Source organism: Apodemus sylvaticus, chromosome 7, assembly GCF_947179515.1.
Source record: "Apodemus sylvaticus chromosome 7, mApoSyl1.1, whole genome shotgun sequence".
Classification (NCBI taxonomy): Eukaryota; Metazoa; Chordata; class Mammalia; order Rodentia; family Muridae; genus Apodemus; species Apodemus sylvaticus.
This window is the reverse complement of record NC_067478.1, coordinates 112,217,688-112,238,898: the sequence shown is the minus strand read 5'-3', so window position 1 is coordinate 112,238,898 and position 21,211 is coordinate 112,217,688. Positions and strand designations below refer to the sequence as shown.

At 55.0% G+C, this 21,211-nt stretch overlaps 3 protein-coding genes and 2 non-coding genes across 5 annotated transcripts; 3 read left to right on the top strand and 2 right to left on the bottom strand.

Moving 5' to 3' along the window:
- Nucleotides 1-36: 36 nt before the first annotated feature.
- On the bottom strand, nucleotides 37-5,054 carry Angptl6 (angiopoietin like 6). Its single transcript, XM_052188970.1, has 5 exons — nucleotides 4,380-5,054; nucleotides 2,532-2,709; nucleotides 1,712-1,899; nucleotides 1,368-1,638; nucleotides 37-297 (listed from the first exon to the last, which is right to left on the bottom strand). The coding sequence occupies exons 1-5, from the start codon at nucleotides 4,914-4,916 to the stop codon at nucleotides 107-109; spliced, it is 1,365 nt and encodes a 454-aa protein (XP_052044930.1). The 5' UTR covers nucleotides 4,917-5,054; the 3' UTR covers nucleotides 37-106.
- A 5,694-nt stretch (nucleotides 5,055-10,748) lies between these two features.
- Ppan (peter pan homolog) lies at nucleotides 10,749-14,575 on the top strand. The gene is made up of 12 exons (XM_052188969.1): nucleotides 10,749-10,865; nucleotides 10,955-11,125; nucleotides 11,671-11,772; nucleotides 11,959-12,009; nucleotides 12,100-12,270; nucleotides 12,978-13,054; nucleotides 13,245-13,352; nucleotides 13,440-13,563; nucleotides 13,643-13,721; nucleotides 13,808-13,937; nucleotides 14,015-14,178; nucleotides 14,255-14,575. The coding sequence occupies exons 1-12, from the start codon at nucleotides 10,848-10,850 to the stop codon at nucleotides 14,440-14,442; spliced, it is 1,383 nt and encodes a 460-aa protein (XP_052044929.1). The 5' UTR covers nucleotides 10,749-10,847; the 3' UTR covers nucleotides 14,443-14,575.
- Nucleotides 11,815-11,897, top strand: LOC127690428 (small nucleolar RNA SNORD105). The gene has a single exon (XR_007979120.1). It is a non-coding gene; the product is annotated as a small nucleolar RNA SNORD105 (small nucleolar RNA).
- LOC127690433 (small nucleolar RNA U105B) lies at nucleotides 13,099-13,178 on the top strand. Its single transcript, XR_007979124.1, has one exon. It is a non-coding gene; the product is annotated as a small nucleolar RNA U105B (small nucleolar RNA).
- A 2,071-nt stretch (nucleotides 14,576-16,646) lies between the features above and the next one.
- Eif3g (eukaryotic translation initiation factor 3 subunit G) lies at nucleotides 16,647-20,755 on the bottom strand. Its single transcript, XM_052188968.1, has 11 exons — nucleotides 20,660-20,755; nucleotides 20,496-20,542; nucleotides 20,203-20,286; nucleotides 20,011-20,099; nucleotides 19,818-19,877; nucleotides 18,220-18,324; nucleotides 17,890-18,079; nucleotides 17,361-17,468; nucleotides 17,107-17,243; nucleotides 16,904-17,010; nucleotides 16,647-16,738 (listed from the first exon to the last, which is right to left on the bottom strand). Exons 1-11 carry the CDS (start codon nucleotides 20,677-20,679, stop codon nucleotides 16,723-16,725), a joined length of 963 nt encoding a protein of 320 aa, XP_052044928.1. The 5' UTR covers nucleotides 20,680-20,755; the 3' UTR covers nucleotides 16,647-16,722.
- Nucleotides 20,756-21,211: the final 456 nt, after the last annotated feature.

Genomic DNA, 21,211 nt, shown 5'->3' with positions numbered 1-21,211 from the left:
TGGCTAGGTGCACACAGGAACGACAGACACAGCGTGTGGACACCTTGTGTTGCTATAAGATACCAGTTCGAGGAGACAGGAACACCCTCGAGTGCTCTTGGGACGGTCACAATCGCACAAGCCGGGTCAACATAACAGCCTTCTTCAGAGAGTACGCCCCACCACGGAAGTCGGCCCAGTAGACCCCATCCTGGTATCGGCTCCGGTAATGACCTCCATGATACCATACGCCATTGAGGTTGGAGTGGGCACAGGCGTGGTACCACCAGCCCCCGCGATGGTACAGGGCACAGTTACCTGAGGGAGAGAGGGAGAGAGAGTTCGTTTTTCCCACCAAAATAAAACTCTACCAGCACTTCTTTGTGCAAAGCTTTTGCAAGCATTCTTCAACCTTCCCAACTTTACTGAATAGAAACCCTGATACGCCATCTCTTCACCAAAATAAAAGGCTCTGGCTTCTCATTTTCTTCTTTAGAGTAATAGCCTTAATTCCCCATCTCCTCGCCAAAATAAGAGGCATGCCTTTCCCACATTTTTGGCAAGGTGATGATCTATCATTCATTCCTTTTGGGGGAGAGGCTTCTGCTTCCTTACTAGGTTTATTCCTGGTGCACCCCTGTAATCTCAGTACATGGGAGACAGGAGCAAAGGAGTTTGGAGTGTTAGAGTAGCCTCGCTCCACAGTGAGACCTGTCTCAAAAATAAACAAGCCGGGCAGTGGTGGCGCACGCCTGTAATCCCAGCACGTGGGAGGCAGAGGCAGGCGGATTTCTGAGTTTGAGGCCAGCCTGGTCTACAGAGTGAGTTCCAGGATAGCCAGGGCTATCCTTGTCTCCCCAGAGAAACCTTGTCTGGGGGGTGGGGGAGACTGGGGCTATAGCTCAGTGGTAGAGTGTGATTGCAGGGGGCCCAGCTCTCTCTCTCCTTGTTGCCCTATCAGAATAAAAGCCCCTTGTTCTCTGGCAGACAAGCCTTCATACTGCGAGGTTCTTTCTGAGTCAGGGTATCATGTAGCCCAGGCTGACCTGGCGCTTGCTATCTCAAGGATGATCTGAGATTCCTGCCTCTCAGGCCTGCTTCTGGAGCTGGGACTGCAGCCCAGTACCACCACTCCCAGTTTTCTCCAGAAAGGAAACTTTCCATTTCTATTTAACGTGGATGCCCACAGAGGCCGGAAGTGTCAGATCTGGCACTGGAGTCACAGGCTGTTGAGAACTGAGTCCAGGAGGAATGGTGCGCGCTCTTCACTGCTGAGCCATCTCCAGCCTCCCCGAAGAAGGGAAAACCTAATTTTCCTGCTTTTCACTCTTAACCAGAATAGCAGTTCCACCTCCCTACCCTCCCACCAGAATAAAAGCTCTCCTTACCAGAATATGAGTCTCTGTCCCTATCCACAGTGCTGAAAGGCTTGTCATTGTGCCAGGAGAGGGAATCTCCAGCATCACCATGGTACTGGCCAAGCCGCAGGCGGTAGTGGTCACTCTCGGGCTCCAAGGAGAAGCTGTCGTAGTGCGCACGTGCCCTGCGGCCCCCCCAGTCCTCCAGGAGTATCAGCAGCTCGTGGTCCCCACGGCTGGTCACCTGATGCACGGGTTCCAGGCCCAGCCAGTATTCTCCATCTGGCCGCCCAAAGCCCGCCTGGAAGGGCAAGAGAAGAGGATGGGGCGTCCTCTCTGGCCATCAGTCTCTCACCCCAACCCCAAGCACACACCTTGTAATGCTGCCAGTTGGTAAAGAAGTTCACAGAGCCATCCTGCCGCCTCTGGATCACAGTCCAGCCTCCACCTTCCTGCTGCTGTTCACACCACACGGCCACCAGGCGACGGCCCAGCCGCAGGTCATACACTCCACTCTGCCAATGACCTGCCCCGTGAGCCTCTGCACAATCCCTCCATGGGCCTGTGGCAACGGGCAGACTGAGCCAACCAACCCCTTACTGGATTAGAGTCCTGGTTTTCATCAGTCCCCTTACCCAAATAAAAGTCATCATCTTCTGTCTCCACCTGAGGAAGAGCGATTTCCTTACCAGTCCCTCTTTTCTCAATATACAGGATCCTATGAGCCACCTTCTCACCAAAGTAGCAGTTCTAATCTCTCATGCCCTCACCAAAATAAAAGTGCCCCTGTAGTGGCACAGGCTTTTAATCCAAGCCTGGTCTACAGAGTGAGTTCCAGGACAGCCAGGACTACACAGAGAAACCCTGTCAAAATCAAAAAGAGTATCTATATGCCTATTTTCTCTTCCTAATTAGTGAGAGGATCGGTCTTGTTTGCTTCTGTACTGTTGGAAGGGAACTGAAGACCTGGGTGCTCTACCACTGAAACACATTTCCAGCTTGTTCTCACAGACTAATAGTCCTTTCTAATCCCCTCATCAGAATAAGAGTGTCATTTCTTCTAGTCCTCACACTGCCAGCCAAATCCTAACTCTAGTATTTCCATCTATCCAAAAGGCGCTGGAACCCCTGGGTCCTCCGATCTCTTCTCCCCCCCCCTCTCTCACCCCACCCAGCAGGCGTGTTCTGACTTACCCACTGGCCTGGTGGGGACGGCAAGGTGCCCCGTGGGCAGCGGAGAAGACGGAGGCCCCTGCTGTCTCAAGCTCTGCTGTCTCTGGTGCTCTGGAGTTTGGTCCAGCCTCCTGCTGGTGTTGCTCGCACTGCCTACTAGGCTCAGAGGAACCAGAGGCACCAGGGGCAGTGGCAGGACCTGGGGCCACACAGTCAGACATAATTACATTAACCCCCCTTCAGCTCAAGAGGCCAGATATCTCCTGGCATAGGGTGGGATAGGCAGGGTCCATAAATCAAACACCCTACCAGATAAACAAAAAAAAAAAAAAAAAAAAAAAAAACTAGGCAGGGCAACGTCTCAGCTTTACCACCCACTTTAGGAAACACACAGAAGGCAAAGGAGGGTGGTGGGTGTCCTGCTCTGCCACCCTCCTGCTCCTTTGAAACAGGGTCTCTTACTGCACTTGAGTTGGCCTGGCAGTCAGCATGCCACAGTTAACCTGTGTGCCCGGTGCAGCACTGGAGCAGACACGGCACACACAGGCAGGTCCAGGCTTCCATGGCGCTGGGGATGGGACTGAGGCCCTGAGCCAGCTCCCAGCCAGGCTTTTTCTTGTTTCTTTTTGAGAAGCCGGTCTCACTCCAACTAGCTAGCCTGGAACCTGTAACACCCTCCTGCCTCTACCTCTGTGTGCTGGGTTTTCAGATGACACCATGCTTCCTTGACTCTGTGCTTTGGAGCTCAGAGAGCGCTCAGCCGATTCCCAGTCTGCCGTAGATCACAGCTTCTCTGCCGAGCAGGAGCACATGGGCCGTGGACGAGTTAGGAAAATCTACAGAACCATCATTAATTCAAAATTCAGGCCCGATGCTGGGGATGTGGTTCAGTAGAACAGTCACCTCACATATAGGAGGTCCCAGGGACCCCAGAACCAATAGGAATGAAAAACCAGCCAACTAGGCTGTTGTCCCATGTCTGTCATTTGCGCTGAGGAGGCAGAACATGAGAATTAAGGTCATCCTCGGCTACACAAGGAGCTAGAACCTAGCCTGGGCTACATGAGACCCTATCTCAATTAAAAAAAAAAAAAAAAAGCCAGGCAGTGGTACCTGCCTTTTATCCCAGAAGTCAGGAGGCAGACACAGGCAGATCTCAGTAAATTCAAGGCCAGCCTGGCCTACAAAATGACTTCCATGACAAACATCAGCCATGGCTGCACCGAGAAACCCTATCTCAAAAACAAAACAAAACCCAAAACGAAAAACAAGCAAACAAAACCCAAAAAGACTGGTGACAGAAATTGGCCAAAATTCAGAAGTCGCATGTAGTTACAGGAATATATTGTCTTAGGGACTGGAGAGCTGACTCAGCAGTGAAGAGCACACTGCCTGTTCTTCCAGAAAACCCAGGTTCAATTCCCAGCACACACAAGGTGGCTCACAGTCATCTGTAACTCCAGTTCCAGTTCATTTTTGGCCTGTATACACACGAGGTGCACAAACACACATGCAGACATACATACGTCCACGCACATTAAGATGAAAATAAATCCTTAAAGGATATGCAAGTCTGGAATGGTGGAAGACGCCTTTAATCCCATCACTTGGGAGACAGAGGTAGGTGGATCTGAGTTCAAAGTCAGCCTAGTCTACAAAGTGAATTCCAGAACAGCAACGACTACACAGAGAAACCCTGTCTAGTAAAACTACAAAAAAAAAAAAAAAAGTCCTTATGTATGATGATAGTGCGTGTAAGCCTAGGCGCTGTGAATATTTTCGTGCAGCCGATGAGGCTCTGCCCAGCCATTCACCCCACCCGTTGAGCAGTGGGTGGTGCCCCTGACACCGATCACGTGGCACAGCTACCTGCTGCTGGCCCCGTTCCTGGCCCGCACACGCGCGTTGCAGGCGGTCGAGGAGGCTGCTATGCTGGCTCATGAGCTGCGCATGCTCACGGAGCTGCGCGTCCAGCTGCTGCAGGCGCTCCGTCGTCCGGCGCGCTTCGGCCACAGCGTCCAGTGCGCGTTCCGCTAGCAAACCAAGCGCGGCAGCAGGCTCCGCCCCCAGGTCAGGCTCCGTCCCCGCCTCCTGCTGCAGTTGCGCGCGCAGCTGGCCCAGGCGCGTGTTCAGGGTGAGACTGTGCTCGCGCAGAGCGCGCACCTCGCCCGCGAGCGCGCCGCCCTCCGCCGTACGCCTTTGCAGCGCGCGCAGCAGCTCCTCGTGGCGGCCCAGGCGCAGGCGCAGCGTGGCCAGTTCGCTGTCTTGGGTGGCTTCTGAGCTCCTGCAGACGGCGCCTGTTGCCTTCTGCGGGGACAAAACCAGGGTGACGCGGCATCGCGCCGCACCTCCTAGCGCCCTCCAAGCGCCCAGCAGGAGCAGCAGCTGCAGCCTGCCAGTCCCCATGGCCGCCACCTGCAGTGAAGAGGGAGGAGACTACAGTTTTAGCCTTGACGGGGTCCCAAAGCTCCAAGGTAGCCAGGGAGGACTAAAGTATTGATCCCTGGGCTTCACTTCCCACGGTAGTGCTCCACGACAGGGCTGACATGCAGCTCGCAGCGCAGATTGTCGGTTTATCCCACCTCATACAACAACCAGCATCAGTTAACACCCCAAATCCCTCTCCACCCTCGGTTCCGGACACCTGGACCTGGTCACCTCTCCCCTCAGAGCCTTTTGTGGGCTCCCACTTAAAGAGAAAACCTCCATTTTGCGTGGGGGGCGGGGCGTGCAGGGGATGGAACCCTAGACATCACTCCTGCCTGGCCCCTCATTTCTAATCTGAGACATGGTGTCACTAGGAGCTCAGGCTGTTTCCGAACTAGGTTGGGATCCTACTGCCTGAGTCTCTCCATCCCTAGATGACCCTACATGACACGGTGCCATGCCCCACGCAGTGTCTCCGGCCAGGTGACACTGCGATGCCCACTCCTGCCCTGCAGAGTTCACACCCAGGACCCCAGGCCACCACTCCCGGGCACTCGGCACTTGGAGTCATACCCTTGGACCTACTCAGAAGGAACCCTGGGTGCAAAGGTCCTAGGATTGGATCTCCTTTCAGATGTGCTGAAAAGAATTCATAGCAAAGAGGCCTGTGCGGGTGGCATGGCAGGGACGTAGGGTGAGTGAGCCAGGAGATAGGAAGGCACCAATTTGGAGCACTTGAGGTTCTGCTCCCAGGCACTGAGACGTGGGAACTTCTGAGCCAGAGGCAAGGTGCATTAGCTACAGCGGCCGCTCACCAGGCGGGAGCTACCAAGCACGGGGCAGAGTCTTTTCTTTGGCCCATGTGGCTGCCTTCATTGGCAAGGTTGAAGTAAACAGGAGGTCTGGAAACCTCCCTATGGCCCACACACACAAACGTATACACACATACGTACATACACACACATGCACACATGCATACACACACTCACATATACACACATGCATACACAAACACACAATCAAGACCAGATACGCGCTACGATCAGTATCTACCTACATCCACCTACCCCGCTCTCACCTCTCACAGCCCAGATGCTGGCTCCAGTGAGGTTTGCGGCAAACCCACAAAATCTGAGGAAGGCCTGAAGGCAGGGGATGAAGGACCAGGACCGGGAGGGCCTCTGGCTCTTTGGGTGCAGGAGGCTGAAAGGACAGAAGCCAAGAGAGGACTTGGAAACTACCCATCCCCCAGAGCATGGATGGCGCCTGGGAGCACCTCAAGTGTAAATATTTAGCATTTCCAGTGTGAGAACTCTGAGCAGAAAAGCCAGACCCCCTTGCCCAGGCCTCCAGCGCGTGATAACAGAGGCCGCTGCCCTCTGGGAGCTTCTTCCTTTCTCTCAGACTCTCAGAGCATGGGAGGCCCTGGTCCCTGGTAGACTAGTGGGCTCCAGACTCTGACAGCCATGGCAGAGACAATGTATCAGTGAGCTTCCTGATGCCTGGCTCTGGGGAGACAGGGTTTCTCTGTGTAGCCCTTGCTGTCCTGGAACTCACTCTGTAGACCAGGCTGGCCTTGAACTCAGAAATCCACCTGCCTCTGCCTCCCAAGTGCTGGGATAAAAGGCATGAGCCACCACCGCCCAGCTTCTGGGGACACCCTTAAAGGGTAAAATTTGTTTCTCATTTCACCCTAGCAGCCAGTAGAGGAGTGACTCAACAGCAGAGCCCCTGCCTAGAATCCCCCAGCGAGGCGCTGGGGAGTGTGGCTCAGTGGTAGAGCACTGAAAAGGTTCTTGGTTGGTACCCAGTATTGCCAGAAGAAAACAAAACCTTAGGATGTGGTGGCGCATGATTGATCACAGTACTTGGGAGGCAGCAGCAGCTGGGTCTCCGTGAGTTCTGAGCCAGCCAGTGAGCCCCTATCTTAAGGGCGGGGGTAGATCTATATTGATGAAGGCAACATGAAAATAAAGGACAGCGTAGAACAGATAGTCCTTTGCTAGAACAACAAAGTGGAGATTGTACCAAAGCGCAGGGGCTTGGGGTTTTAGAGGACACAAAAGGGAACTTTGGAGTGGACCGGTTTATCTGCGGGCTGTTCTGTGTTGGCTCTGATAGTCTTCTGGCTCCTGCCTGTAGATGCCCTGTGACTGTGGCGGCTTTCTTTCTGTCCGTGTGCTACCTACCCGGCAAGCTTCTGCGCTGCTTTGAGCCTCTTTGTTTTTTGTTTTTGTTTTTGTTTTTTTTTTTATTTGGTTTTTTCGAGACAGGGTTTCCCTGTGTAGCCCTGGCTGTCCTGGAACTCACTCTGTAGACCAGGCTGGCCTCGAACTCAGAAATCCACCTGCCTCTGCCTCCCAGAGTGCTGGGATTACAGGCGTGAGCCACCACCGCCCGGCGCCTCTTTGTTTTAGATCCTCGTCTTAGTCACTCTTCTGCTGTGAAGAGACATCATGACCAAGGCAACTTATATAAGAAAACTGGGGGCTTGGTCATAGTTTCGGAGGGTGAGTCTGTAATATAAGCATTATGACAGGGAGCATGGCAGCAGTCAGACAGACAGACAGACAGACAGACATGATGCTGGAGCAGTAACTGAGGGCCTGAGTCAGGAAGCAGAGGAGTGACCTTTTTGTTTGGTTTCAGACCCTGACTGGGGGGAGGGAGGTGCTGTACATGTTTTGCATACCAGAGCAGACCTGGCTTCTCAGTTCTCCCAGCATCCCTCAGTCTCAACCTGGCATACCCTGCCCCCAATCCTGACCTTTGCAGCCCGGGGATTGGGGTGCTCTTTTCCCAGAGGCTCTTCCCTATATAGTCCAGACATTTTGGTCTCCCCACCCCCCCAGCCCCCCCCCACCCCCCCACCCCCCGCCTCGTAACTTCCCTGGCCTCAGCCTTGGGGCCAGTGAACTCACCGCGGGGTTGAGGGAGGTGGGGGGTGGGGGGTGGGGCAGCTTCTCAGGAAGCCTGCATTTAATATACTCTAATCTGTCTTGGATTGGTTTATTGGCAGAAAAGATAACATCCCTTTTGAATCCACAAAGTGACACACCTCCTCCACTAAGGTCACAGCTCCTAATCCTTCCCTAACTCTTCCACCAAGTGGGGACCAAACATTGGAATATATGAGCCTTCTTCAAACTATCAGTCACTAGCTATGACTGGGTGTGGTGGGACCTGCCTTTTATCCCAACACTCAGGCGTAAGGGTCCAGAACTCGCCGGAGAATGACACTCTGGACTCACACGGTATGTAAAAGCAAGGAGTGTTTATTCTGCAGAAGTCCAGCATGCTGGGGTCTCCATTACCAAGACAGAGAGACACCCGAGTGAGCCTGCAGGCCTGGTTTAAAGGCCATGAGGGAATTCTGGGGTAGGTGACCTCTGTGTCAATCTGTTGGGTCCATCTCTACAGACATTCCATTACAGGGGTGGGCATGGGGTAGGGGCTAAAAACTGTCCCTGGGGAAGCCTGGAAACTGCTGCTGACCCCTTGTCCTTGCGTCAGACCAGGTGGCGGGCAGCTTCCGAGGCCTGGACTTGCCTGAGTCTGCCCAGTTCTTTTATTTTATTTTTTTTATTTTTTAAAGATTTTTTTTTTTAATTTATTATATGTAAGTACACTGTAGCTGTCTTCAGACACTCCAGAAGAGGGCATTACAGATGGTTGTGAGTCATCATGTGGTTGCTCGTATTTGAACTCAGGACCTTCGGGAAGAGCAGTCAGTGCTTTTAACTGCTGAGCCATCTCTCCAGCCCCTGCCCAGTTCTTTAAAACAGAGATTTAGGCCTTAACTGCCAACCTGAAGTCTGTCATGGCGTCAGCCTAGTCTTCTCAAGAAGACTAGGATCTCACAAGATGGATCTCTGTGAGTTCCAGACTAGCCTGGTCTACATAATGAAACCCTGTCTCAAAAAACAAGAAAAAGGATGAGTGTGTTCACATTCCTGTGCACATTGCACACCTTAAAATGAAAATATCTGCCAGGCAGTGGTAGTACACGTCTTTGACCCCAGCATTCAGGAAGCAGAGGCAAGAGGGTCTCTGTGAGTCCAATCAGCCTGGTCTACAGAGCTAATTCCAGAAAAGCCAGGGCTACACAAAGAAACCCTGTCTCCAAAAAACCAGGGGGTCAGGGGAAGAAAGAAAGAAAATAGCTCGGGCCTGTTTAGCTACACTGACAGCTGGTGATGATGTTGTGAGGGAGGAATAAGAATAGGAAGCTAGGCTGGGCGATAATCCCAGCACTCGGGAGGCACAGGCAGGCAGATTTCTGAGTTCGAGGCCAGCCTGCTCTACAGAGTGAGTTCCAGGACAGCCAGGGTTACACAGAGAAACCCTGTCTGGGGGGTGGGGGGGCGGGAAGGAATCCAGAGCTGGAGAGATGGCTCAGCGGTTAAGAGCACCGACTGCTCTTCCAGAGGTTCTGAGTTCAAATCCCAGCAACCACATGGCGGCTCACAACCATTTGTAATAGGATCTGATGCCCTCTTCTGGTGTGTCTAAAGACAACTACAGTGTACTCCTACATAAAATAAACAATTCTTAAAAAAAAAAAAAAAAGGAAGCCAGATGGGGTGGGAAGGCAAAATAGGAGGTGCAGAGGGAGATCCTAAAAGGGGTAGAGTGAATGCAGAGTCCTGCAGCTGATGGTGAGGGTGGGGGAAAGAGGACAGTTTGAGATTCAGAGTGCTTGGGTTCCGAAGGAAGTTTCCTCACTTCTGCCCATCTGCAGACAGGATGCTGGGGAGCAAAGCTGCCCTCAGGATCTGGGGGGACAACCGGTTGAGCCCCGAGTGTGAGGGAGCAGAGTGCCCAGGATCAGGACTGCATCTTTATTCGTGAAAGGTAGGGAGACGGGATACTTAGGAGGCAGACAACAGAAGAATGAGGTAGAGAAAAGCGAGGCAGGAATAAAGGAAGGAAGTGGACATAAGGAAGAAAGAGAAAACGAAGGAGTCGACCTAAACTAGGGATGTATGGAAAACATAAGGAAACCTGATGTTGGTAAGCTGATTGTAAGATAAAATTGCCTGGAGAGCTGGCTCGGGGTTAAGAGCAGACTCCTCAACCATCTGCAACTCCAGTTCCTTTCTCAGGATGCCCTCTTCCTGTTTCCACAGGCACACAAGTGGCACACAAACATCTGTGCGTGCAAAATACCCATGAGCATAACACAATAATAGTTTAAAACATTTTAGAGGTCTGGCAAGATGACTCAATGAGTAGAGACGCCCACCGCCAAGTCTGAGGCTCTGAATTCCATTTCCAGGCCCCGTATGGCAGAAGGAGAGAACCGACTCTTAAAATTACCCTCTGACCTCCTCATGTGTGAAACCACACACGCGCCACACAGATAATAAATAAATACAATCTATTTGGAGAGGGCGTGGACATGATGGTACATGTCTTTAGTCCCAGTGCTTGGAAGACACAGGCCCACGATCTGTGTGAGTTTAGCCAGCCAAGAATGGTGGTTCTAATCGGAGCGCTCAGCATAGGCAAGCGGATCTGTTAGTTGCAGGCCAGCGTGGGCCGTGTTGTGAGATCCTGTTTTAGAATAAAAAACTGCCTGAAAGGCCAAAAAAAAACGGGGGCAGGGAGGAAGTCGCACGCCTTCCTGAAACGTTCAGGATAAGGATTCGAACGCTCAACTGACTGTAGAAAGGAGAACAGCACCTTTATAACAATCCCTGGAAAGATTTTTTGGTCCTTTAAGCCACCCGTAGCTAAGAACCGCTGGATGACGTCACTGGCCGGCCCACAGGAAGTAGGAAGAGCTAGGAGCGGCGGCGCACCGGAAGTTGGCCGCGCAGTGCGTAAGGTCTTTGAGTCGCCTGCACGGAAGTGAGCGGTGTGCGCCGGAAGCGAATACAGAGGCTGCCTCGTGGGGAAGCGGGCGGCATGGGGCAGTCGGGGCGGGTGAGGCGCGGCGGTCCGGGCGGGCATGGGGCGCTGGTGGGGTCGCGACGGAAGCCTGGGCGCTCACCGCCTGCCTGTCGTCCCCGCAGTCCCGACATCAGAAGCGCGCTCGCGCCCAGGCGCAGCTCCGCAACCTCGAGGCCTACGCCGCGCAGCCGCACTCCTTCGTGTTCACGCGAGGCCGCGCGGGCCGCAGTGTGCAGCAGCTCAGCCTGGATGTCCGGCGGGTCATGGAGCCGCTCACCGCCACCCGCCTGCAGGTCTGCACCCCTCAGCCCTTCAGCTCCGGTCTCGGGGCTCCGCGTCTTGGCGAGGACTTGCGGCCATGAGCCGATGGTTAGATTCAGTAGCAGAGCGCACCCCTTCCATGTGGGAGGCCTTGGCTGAATCCTCGGCACCGCTTGATCCAGACGAAATGGTGTACAGGCGAAATCGGGAATAGGAAGGAGGGGAGATCACCACATAGGCCTCGTAAAATAATAATAATAGTAGTGATGTCGCACGTTGGGGGCAATCGCCAGGCGACTCAGCGGGAAAAGGGTCTTGCTGTTAAACTGTATTCCTGTGCCCCACAGTGGAGGGGGTGAAACAGCTTCTCAAGTGTCCTCTGACCTTCATCTGTGGGCCCCTACACACTTGTACAAAAATGCTTAAAAGTTACTTTTGAGTGTGCAGGGGCTATAATTTCTAAAGACCCCAATCCATGCAGAAAGGGGGTCTGGTCAGAAATAACATCTCAGAATCATCAGTGTAAGCGTCTTCACTCAATAAGAAATGTCTGTCCATTTCTTTCTCCGTTTATCAGGTTCGAAAGAAGAACACCCTGAAGGACTGTGTGGCCGTGGCCGGCCCCCTGGGGGTCACACACTTCCTTGTTTTGAGCAAAACCGACTGCAGTGTATACTTGGTGAGTGGGCCCACACCACGCCTTTCCCTCCCTGGGCCCAGATGCTCCTCTCATGATGAACCCACTGCCCTGAGCTGTTGTGATGCTGGCTTCAAAGTAAACGCTCTGAAGTGAGGGAGCAAGGCTTTCCCCTTGCCCCACCCGCTAGCCAGACCCCTGCACCCTCACCCAACCTTTCTTTGGCAGAAGCTGATGCGACTCCCAGGAGGCCCCACCCTGACCTTCCAGATCAACAAGGTGAAGAAGGGTAGACATGAGAGCCCAGCTTGCCTAGAGAGGGCCCTGGTCACACCGGTGGTCCTTAGCCTCTCCTCGCCCTCCTTTTAGTACACACTGATACGGGACGTGGTCTCTTCCCTGCGCCGACACCGCATGCACGAGCAGCAGTTCAACCACCCGCCCCTCCTAGTACTCAACAACTTCGGTCCCCAGGGCATGCACGTCAAGCTCATGGCCACCATGTTCCAGAACCTGTTCCCATCCATCAACGTGCACACGGTGGGCAGATCTCGTGACAGCTGCTGGGGTTGTGGTTGGGCGGTTGGTGGGTATCGCAGGCCATGCGGTGTGTCCCCATTGAGTGGAGAGGCTCATGGGCATAAAGCAGCTAGGTCTTACGTTCAGAGGCAGGGCTGGAGCCGACGTGACTTATGTCGAGAGGATCTCTCGAATCTCAAGCTGGCCTCCCACCTGTGGGGCCGACGCTGGACTTGAACTTCTGATCTTTAATCTCTTCTGCTTAGTCCACCTTGAGAGGTATACAACTTACCTTTTAGGTGTTGGCGATCGGACTTGGGCTTAGTGCATTGTAGGCTAGCACTCACCAACTAAGCCATATCTCTGCCCCCTTTTCTTGATTCAAGGTCGTATGTTAGACCAGGCTAGCATTAGACTTGTGATCTTTCTGCATTAGCCACCTAGCAAGGGTTTCAAGTACACTCCTGGCTCCAGATCGTCAGATGGTAAACCCTGGCCCCAGGGGCTCTCAGATTAGGCCCCTTACAAGGTTTAAGTCTAATGGCTGGCTTTGGTGGCCCTGCAACTGAGAATTTTAGCCAGCACCCCAGACAATCTGAGGACCCTGGTTGTAGCCCCTGACACCTGGGGCCTCCCTAGTGCATTCTGCAGACACAGACTACAGAGAAAGCTAGCGCGCCTTCTCAGTGTGAGTCCCAGGCAGCTCACTGCCCTGCCTCTGACCCCAGGTCAACCTGAACACCATTAAGCGCTGCCTCCTGATCAACTACAATCCTGACTCCCAGGAGCTGGACTTCCGACACTAGTGAGTGTGTGTGTGGGGGTGGGGTGGGGGGCTCGGTGTGGAATGAGCGTGCACCTGATGAGGATTCTGCTGCTGAGATTGTGTGATGGCTCAGACTCAAAGTAAACGCCCTGATGCATGCTCAGGAGGGGGCGAAGAGCTGACGTGGACTCTTGGGCCCTCACCTCCCCCTCTGCTCCCTCCACTGCAGCAGCATCAAAGTGGTCCCCGTGGGCGCGAGCCGCGGCATGAAGAAGCTCTTACAGGAGAAGTTCCCCAACATGAGCCGGCTGCAGGACATCAGTGAGCTGCTGGCCGCGTAAGGACCTGACCGCTGGAGGCGGCTGTGGCTCAGGGTCCTTAGATGTGGCTTGCGGAGCCTGCGCTAACCTCTTGTCTCACACAGGGGTGCGGGGTTGTCAGAAAGTGAGGCAGAGCCAGACGGAGAACACAACACCACAGAGCTGCCCCAGGCTGTGGCCGGTCGTGGCAATATGCAGGCCCAGCAGAGCGCCATCCGCCTTACAGAGGTGAGGGGTGGCTATGGCAGCCCTCAGGGCCCCCAGTCCCGAGGCTAGCCTGACTCTCTTCCCGTCCACATGTTGCCAGATTGGTCCCCGGATGACACTGCAGCTCATCAAGATCCAGGAGGGTGTTGGGAACGGCAATGTCCTCTTCCACAGTTTCGGTGAGGGGACAGGGTGAGGCCAGCCGGGAGAGCAGTGTTCGGCAGTCCCGATGTGACCTTACAGATTGTCTGATCCTTCCTCACAGTACACAAGACAGAAGAGGAGCTGCAGGCCATCCTGGCAGCAAAGGAGGAGAAGCTACGGCTGAAGGCCCAGCGTCAGAACCAGCAGGCAGAGAACGTGCAGCGCAAGCAGGAGCTGCGAGAGGCCCACAAGTATGCAAAGGCGCTGGACAGAGGGGGGTGGGGGCGGGAGGCTGGGCAGGCTGACCCTCGGCACGCCTGTCCTCCAGGAAGAAGAGCCTGGCAGGCATAAAACGAGCCAGGGCAAAGGCTGACGGTGACAGTGACGCTGAGGACCCAGGGGCGCCAGAGGCAGTGGGGGCTGGCCAGCCTGAAGACGATGAGGATGATGCCGAGTACTTCCGCCAGGCTGTGGGCGAGGAGCCTGAGGAAGGTGCGCTGGGTCTGCGCTGGGGACACCGTGGCCCTGTTTATTTCTTCTGAGGACCTTAACCATTTCTCTCCTGCAGATTTGTTCCCCACAGCTGCTAAGCAGAAACGGCAGGGGAGACCTCTGGGCAAAAAGCAGCGAGGGAAGGAGCAGAGGCCTGGTAATAAAGGCCGAGGTCAGGGTGGCAGAGCCCAGAGAGTCAAGACCAAGCTGAGACCCAGAGCCACAACCCAGAACTTGGGTCCAACATCACGGAGAGGAGCCTGAGCCTGCCTGGGAGTGGGTGGACCATGGATGCCCCACATTGGGGCCCGGAAGCTGCCCTGGGGTCCAGTGCAGTCCGGTTTCCTTTCATAAAGGAGCTGCCCAGTTCTTACCCCCAATAAACCTGACCATGGCACTTGTTGAGTCTTCCTCTGGTTGGGGCAGGGTAGAATTAGCAGTACTTGGATAGGAAGTGGGCTATGCAAGTAGAGATAGGCCAGTGACCAGACCGCCAAGAACCCAGGCTAGACCTTGAATGATTGTCTGCCCTTCTGCCAGTTGAGATGGGACTGTGCTCTATGGGGTTAACTAATGCCCCAGCTGGTGCCAGCTCAAAGGGACATCAAAGGAAGGATGGTGGGAGGAGGGAACTAGGAGTTTTCAGGTGGCCATGCCAGAAGTCACCTTATATGTGGTTCTTAGAGGAGCTACTTGGAGAAGGCTGCTTGCTGGGAGCAGGGGGAAGACCCATGCAAGACTGTGGATACCCCCTCACTGGTATCAGAGTACCCGTGGTGGTTTTGGGGACCTAGCAACTTGGGGGCGGGGTGATGAGAGGTGATGGCAGGCGAGTGTGTTCACAGCCCAGGGTCCTGCTTTTCTCAGCACTCACCGTGGCCCTGGCCCATCCCATCTGAGGCTAAGCAGACCTTCAGGCTTCCTTTGCATGCTCCGCACTCACTCGCAGGAACTAGTTATCCTAGTTATCTATGGGATTTCAGGAGGAAGGCCCGAGGCAGGTGGCCCACAAAAGTGAGCTGGAGATGGCTCAGTGGGGAAGAGCACTGACTGCTCTTCCAGACATAAACCACATGGTGACTCACAACCATCTGTGATGGGTACTGACACATTCTTCCAGTGTGTGTCTGAAGGCAGCTACAGTCTACTTTTGTTTTTGGGTTTTTTTTTTTTTTTCGAGACAGGGTTTCTCTGTGTAGTCCTGGCTGTCCTGGAACTCACTCTGTAGATCAGGCTGGCCTCGAACTTAGAAATCCACCTGCCTCTGCCTCCCAAGTGCTGGGATTACAGGTGTGCGCCACCACTGCCCAGCTCTCATTTTCTTTAAAGCACTTGGGAGCTGCTGTTAAGCACATGTGTTTGCAGGGCTTCCTCTGGTCTCCCTGATTGTGGAGCTCCTCTTGGCTACGTGGGCAATAGCTTGGTCCTGTACGTCTTGCCACCCAGGAGCAGAGGGCCTGGCACCCAACTGTGGTCTCCTGTGCAGTCAGCAACCTGTCCTATGTACTAACGCTGTCTCCGCTGGCTGCCTACCTCGCTCCACCCACGGGAAAACTGGAGCTGCGTGGCGTGGTGTGCTGCCTGGAGCCGTTTGTCTCCACCTGCAATGCGATCAGCCGAGGCTCCTGGTGGCTGTGCACCCCTTCTGTACCACAATGACTGGGCTGTCAGTGCTGCCCCCTGCTTGCTTTCTCCTACCAGACACTGCCCCGACAGAGACTTGGGACAGACAGCAACGGCAAACTCAACACCTGTGTCAAGGCCTAGAAATGGAGGCCAGCCAGAGGCCTTCAGAACCTACAGCCTGACCCTGGCAGGCATGGGTGGGTGGCTTCCTGCCCTGCTGCTCACACTAGTGCCCTACAGTGTCTGAGGCTGGAGGAGCTGTGCAGCAAGGGTGTGACCACAGTCCAGAAGCTGCATGTGGTGTGGGGGTGGCCAGCAATGTGGCTCTGGGCCCGCTCCTGTGCGCCCTACCACATGACACAGGTGCCCGTGAGGATGCCAAGCTGCACTGGGTAGCTCGCTAGCCCAGCTTCTCCAATAAGGTGCAGGCTGAACAGGAGCTGGAGCTGGGCCCTTCTTTGGCTACCTGACCACAGGCATCCGTGTGCCCCTGACCACATACAAGGACCCCTTGCTCTCTATGTCCATGGCACCCAGCCGGTGCTGCCACCCTCGTCACTGAAACTCTGAGGACAAGAACCCCTGCCTAGACTTGCGTCTAGAAGGTACAACCACTCACCAAACCCAGCTGAACCGATGACCTGAGATGACCTGACTGCTGAAACCTCGCTGCCACAGGTGGGCTGTGACAGCAGCTCCCAAGTACTGCGGGCCCTCCAGATACCCCTCAAGGTTGCTGCCTCCCACCCAGACAATTCCTGCATAAAACCTCAGGCTGAGGGAGGGGCCAGCTTCACGCCCCGCCCCCCACCATAGGGAGATCCATGAAAACAAGGACACAGTGCATTTGGAGTCTGTTTACTGGAAGCTTTCTGTCCCTGAGGATCTGGACAACAGCAGCAGGCAGCAGATGTCTTATTAATTCGTTGATGGCCTGGAAAGAGGGAGGGAGGTGGTAAGGATGCAGGCGGGGACTTGTGATCCTGAGGTTGCCTGAGACTGCACTCACACCAGGGAACCTGGTCTTGCCTGCTTAGGACCAGTAGCATCCCGCCCGGGCTAGGGAGAAAGAATGTGGCAAGGGGTAGGGGGTCCTTACTTGGCCCACTCGACATTGAGGATAAGATGGTCGTAGCCGAAGCCAGACACGCCCGCAATGGCTCTCGCAGCATCCTCGCGGCGGTGAAAGCTGATAAAAGCGAAGCCCTGTGGGCAGGGGCAGACAGGGAGACGTAAGCGTGGGTCAGTGGGTCACGGGATCCCTACTCCCCAGCTGCCCAGGCCTCAGCCCAGCTCACACACCTTGGACTGCCCAGTGGTCTTGTCCTTGGCCAAGTAGATTCGGGAGATGGAGCCGAAAGGCCGGAAGAGCTCCTGCAAGTCGGTCTCACGAGTGTCCTCGGACAGGTTAGTGACACGGATGGTGGCATTGTCATCAGCTGTGTGGGCAGGGCAGGGGGAAGTGGCAGTGAGCAGGACACCACAGCTGGACCCACGCCCACACGCAGGAGTAATTACAGATGTCTAGTCAGCCACCTGCTTCCTACCCTCCTCACCTCTGCGGTTTGGCTGCATAGACTCCCCGCGGCGGCTGGCCCCGTCCCGGAGACTGGGGGGCACATACTTCCCTGTCTTGTTCTGGGCAGCCTGCACGGGCTCCAGCTCTGGAAAGCAGTAGACGTATTATTCAGTATTATTCAGCCCCAGCACCCAGGTGTAGCAGGCCACGGGCAGCTCAGCAGAGCCCACAGCCAGACAACACCGGCCTGGCAGCACCCGACTGCAGGCGTGTGACAGCGAGGGGCATCCCTGGGCTACTCGTCTAAGGCAGTGGGAAACAAAGCCCCAGGCCCGTCCCACAGCGGACACATCAGATTTTGGCCTACTGAGCCAGCACACACACGGGCGTTGCCTGAACATGTGTACATACACGTACACACAGACATCCAAGTTAGAGTAGGTCAGTCACACATCAGAACGACCACGCCCGAAGCCACTCAGACCTGGCCGGCCACAGGTGATGGAGGAAAGAAAGCAGCACACTACAAAGGAAGAGCCAAGGCCCCTCCCAGGCCCTCCCCACACCTCCTGGCAGCTTCTCCTTCTCCCCAGTAGACAGGCCCAGCTGCTCAGCCAGCTCCTTCTGCATGGGCCCTAGCGTGTCCTTGTAGGGGCAGCGGGTGGTCCAATGGTCGCCCTTGCAGATGCGGCAGGACACGATCTTCTGGCCCTTCAGCTTGTTCATCGGGTCCTCCTCCTCCTGGCAGTTCAGGTCCTGGTGGGGAGCAGGGACGAACAGACAGACGGACAGCTCGAGGCTGCTGTGCCCGCCACACACACACACACACACACACACACACACACACACACACACACACACCCGCATTTCTCAGGCCCCAGGTTCACCCTGCTCACCTCTTTGCTAGTGATAAATGTCATGGAGACGTCGTCACTGACTGTGGTAGTGGCCACATTGGGCCCCGGTGGGTCAAACTCTGAGTTGCCAAACTTCTTCCAATTCTAGGCTCCCAGAAAACAATGGGGAGAAGTGAGGAAAAGACAGGAAGGATCCTGAAGCAGGTACCCCAGACAGACAGCCATTCCAGGGCCATGAATCCTACCATCGAGTCTCCCTAAAGGCCTTCCCTGTGATAATGGTGACAATCCCCATTGCTAAGCTAGACATGGGGGTACATGACTGTCACCCCAACACTTGCCAGGTGCAAACAGGAGGATCCTGAGCTGCAGGTCATCCTCAGACACACAAGCTCAAAACCAGCCTGAGCTATATGAGGCCCTGTCTATATAAATAAGGAAGGAAGGAAGGAAGGAAGGAAGGAAGGAAGGAAGGAAGGAAGGAAGGAAGGAAGGAAGGAAGGAAGGAAGGAAGGAAAGAAGAAGAGAAGAAGGCACTGGTGAGGCAGCTCAGTGTGAAAAAGTGCAGTACACTTTGTACACTTCACAACCCAAGCTTGACCCCAAACACTCATAAAAAGTTGAGTATGGGCTCCCCATTGCCACTGGCAGTTTCTGGGCGGGTCCATGGCTCCCACCAGGAATGAAGGAGGAATCGCCCAGAGCTTCCAAACCCTGAGCTAGTTAAGCCCGAACCTCATTTCCCTCCTGTAAAATGGGGCCCACAGAGCTCCCCCTTGCCAAGCTGGCCTGGAGATTGAGAAGCCATGTCTGGCTAAATGGCTGGCATGGGACCCGCTCGCACGCACGCACGCACGCACGCACGCACGCACTCCTTCCTCCACAAGCCCTCAAGCCCTCGCCCCTTGGTAAGAAGAGGCTGCTTGCTTCTTCATGTAGACAGGTCAAAGGAGAAAGACTCTAGGTCAGGACTCGGCAGGCTGAGGCAGGAGCCTTTAGAATGAAGACCAGAGCTAGAGCTTCTCAAAAGTAACAAGCCAGAAGTGGTGGCAATGCCTGTATCCTAACGCTCAGGAGGTAGAGGTGTGTAGAGCTCTGAGTTCGAGGCCAGCCTGGTCTACAGAGAGTTCAGACAGCCAGGGCTACACAGAGAAACCCTGTGTCTGGAAAAAACAAACTACAAACAATAAAACCCAAGAGGGCTGGATATGTCTCAGTATCTGTCACAGGAGTGCCCGTCAGAGTCAGATCCCAAGCACCCACAATGGACACTGCAGAGGCATGGACTTGCATTCCCAGTGTGGCCAGATTGGGAGTGGAGACAGCAGGATCCCTGGGGGTCAGTGCCCAGCAAGCCTAATCTAGTTCCTAATAGCAAGGGACCATCTCAAACCTAAAGGGTAATGTGCTGTGTGCCGGGGGAATGATACTGTGCACACCCGCACACAAGAGGACGATAGAAATAAATGAATAAATAAAAAGCTTCAAAAAACCTAACTTCATCTACTCCTAGACACTTTCTAGGCCTGAACTAAACCTTTACATTCCACATCAACCAAAACGGGGTTTCCAAACTCCCCTGGGTCAGTCCTGGAGACCACCCCACCCCACCCTCCCGAAATGAGGTAGAATCTCACCTTCCTCCTTGCCACAGCCTTTGACGCCTTCCGGGTCTCAATCCTGAAGGTTCTGACAATCTGAAGATGGAAAGGAGAGAGGAGTGCTTCCAGTCTCAGGCCCTGCCTCGGCGGTCCAGAGCAACAGACACCCCTCCAGCACCGCGCCCCTGAACACAGTGGCACTGACCGTACGCGCCCACTTCAACCTCACCTTGAATTTCTTCCCATCTTCCTCTATCTTGTACTCAGTCACCGTCTTTATATTCCCATTGATGACTTCCTTGGGAGGTGGCAGTGGGTCTGGAGGAAGATGACAGACACTGACTCCCGGGTAATGGGCACTGGCTGGCAAGTAGGCTTGGGAGTCGGAAGGGAGAAGAAGGCAGGGGCGGACGGTGCTCACCTCCGGGCAGTAACTCGGGCTCTGGACTGGTGTCACCGGTGGGCAGAGGGATTCCTTTCAGGAGCTCGCTGGTGACACACTTGTCTGCCAGATGGAGTTCGGGGAGGAAGGTAAAGTGAGACTCGGGGCTGGAACTTTCAAGCCAGTGTGCGTGCGTGTGTGTGCGTTTGTGTGTGGGGTCTTTGCGGGTTGCACCGGGGCACAGCGCAAGGCGAGGGTGGGGCTGGCCACGCGCGGCCCCACCCGAGCGTGGGCAGCGGGGTCTGGCAGCGGGCGGGGCCGCGCACACTCACCGTCCTCTCCCTCCTCTTCCACTTGGTCGGCCCAGCTGGGCTTCGAGCTGCGGGGACAGAGATCGGTGAGCGGGTCCCGGCCCCCGCGCCGCCCAGGCCACCCTACACCCCAGAGCTGCCCGCACACGGCCTCTCGGGCGACCCCACCGCCTCCCCACACTCACTCAAAGTCGCCAGTCGGCATCTCGAAGTCTTACTCCACGCAGCTCCCAGCCCGGGTAAAGACCGGAAGCCTGGGTAGAAGAGGCTTCCGGTGCCGCGGCCGCAGCCTAGAGCGGCCAGACGGCGGTGAGCACAGCGCCCCCGTGAGGACAAAGGTGGACACGCGGGTCTCGCGCACCTCAAAGCGCGGAGATCCAACCTGGAAAGGGGGTCCAGAAAAGAGCTTTTTTCCCCTTTTGGGTGATGAGGCTAGACGTCAGTGTCTCACTCTACAGCTAGGATAGCTAGTAACTCCAGCAATCCTCCTGTCTCAACTCCAAAAGGCTGAAATTACAGGCTCATGAGCATTGTTCCCGGGGTGGTGCATTGAATTCGAGGCTGTCCTCTTCCCACCTCACTCTCCTAAGTGCTGGGAATACGAACGTGAAACTACCACACCCAAAACTGATTCGTTCTCTCCCTCTTCCTGGAGAATAAGTTTTCAGCCGCCAGTAATCCCAGTGCTAGAGGAGGAAGGTGGGAAATCATGAGTTAAAAGCCATTTTCAGCCGGGC

Coding starts and splice junctions, on each gene's coding strand:
- Angptl6 (XM_052188970.1), bottom strand. CDS start 4,916: ATGGGGACTGGCAGGCTGCAGCTGCTGCTCCTGCTGGGCGCTTGGAGG. Junction 1,900..2,531: donor CGTCCCCACCAGGCCAGTGG/GTAAGTCAGAAC, acceptor CCGTTGCCACAG/GCCCATGGAGGGATTGTGCA. Junction 298..1,367: donor GGACAGAGACTCATATTCTG/GTAAGGAGAGCT, acceptor TCTCTCCCTCAG/GTAACTGTGCCCTGTACCAT.
- Ppan (XM_052188969.1), top strand. Junction 11,126..11,670: donor TCACCGCCACCCGCCTGCAG/GTCTGCACCCCT, acceptor TCCGTTTATCAG/GTTCGAAAGAAGAACACCCT. Junction 13,564..13,642: donor GCGCCATCCGCCTTACAGAG/GTGAGGGGTGGC, acceptor ACATGTTGCCAG/ATTGGTCCCCGGATGACACT.
- Eif3g (XM_052188968.1), bottom strand. CDS start 20,679: ATGCCGACTGGCGACTTTGA. Junction 19,878..20,010: donor AAGATGGGAAGAAATTCAAG/GTGAGGTTGAAG, acceptor TTCCATCTTCAG/ATTGTCAGAACCTTCAGGAT. Junction 17,011..17,106: donor AGACCACTGGGCAGTCCAAG/GTGTGTGAGCTG, acceptor CCCTGCCCACAG/GGCTTCGCTTTTATCAGCTT.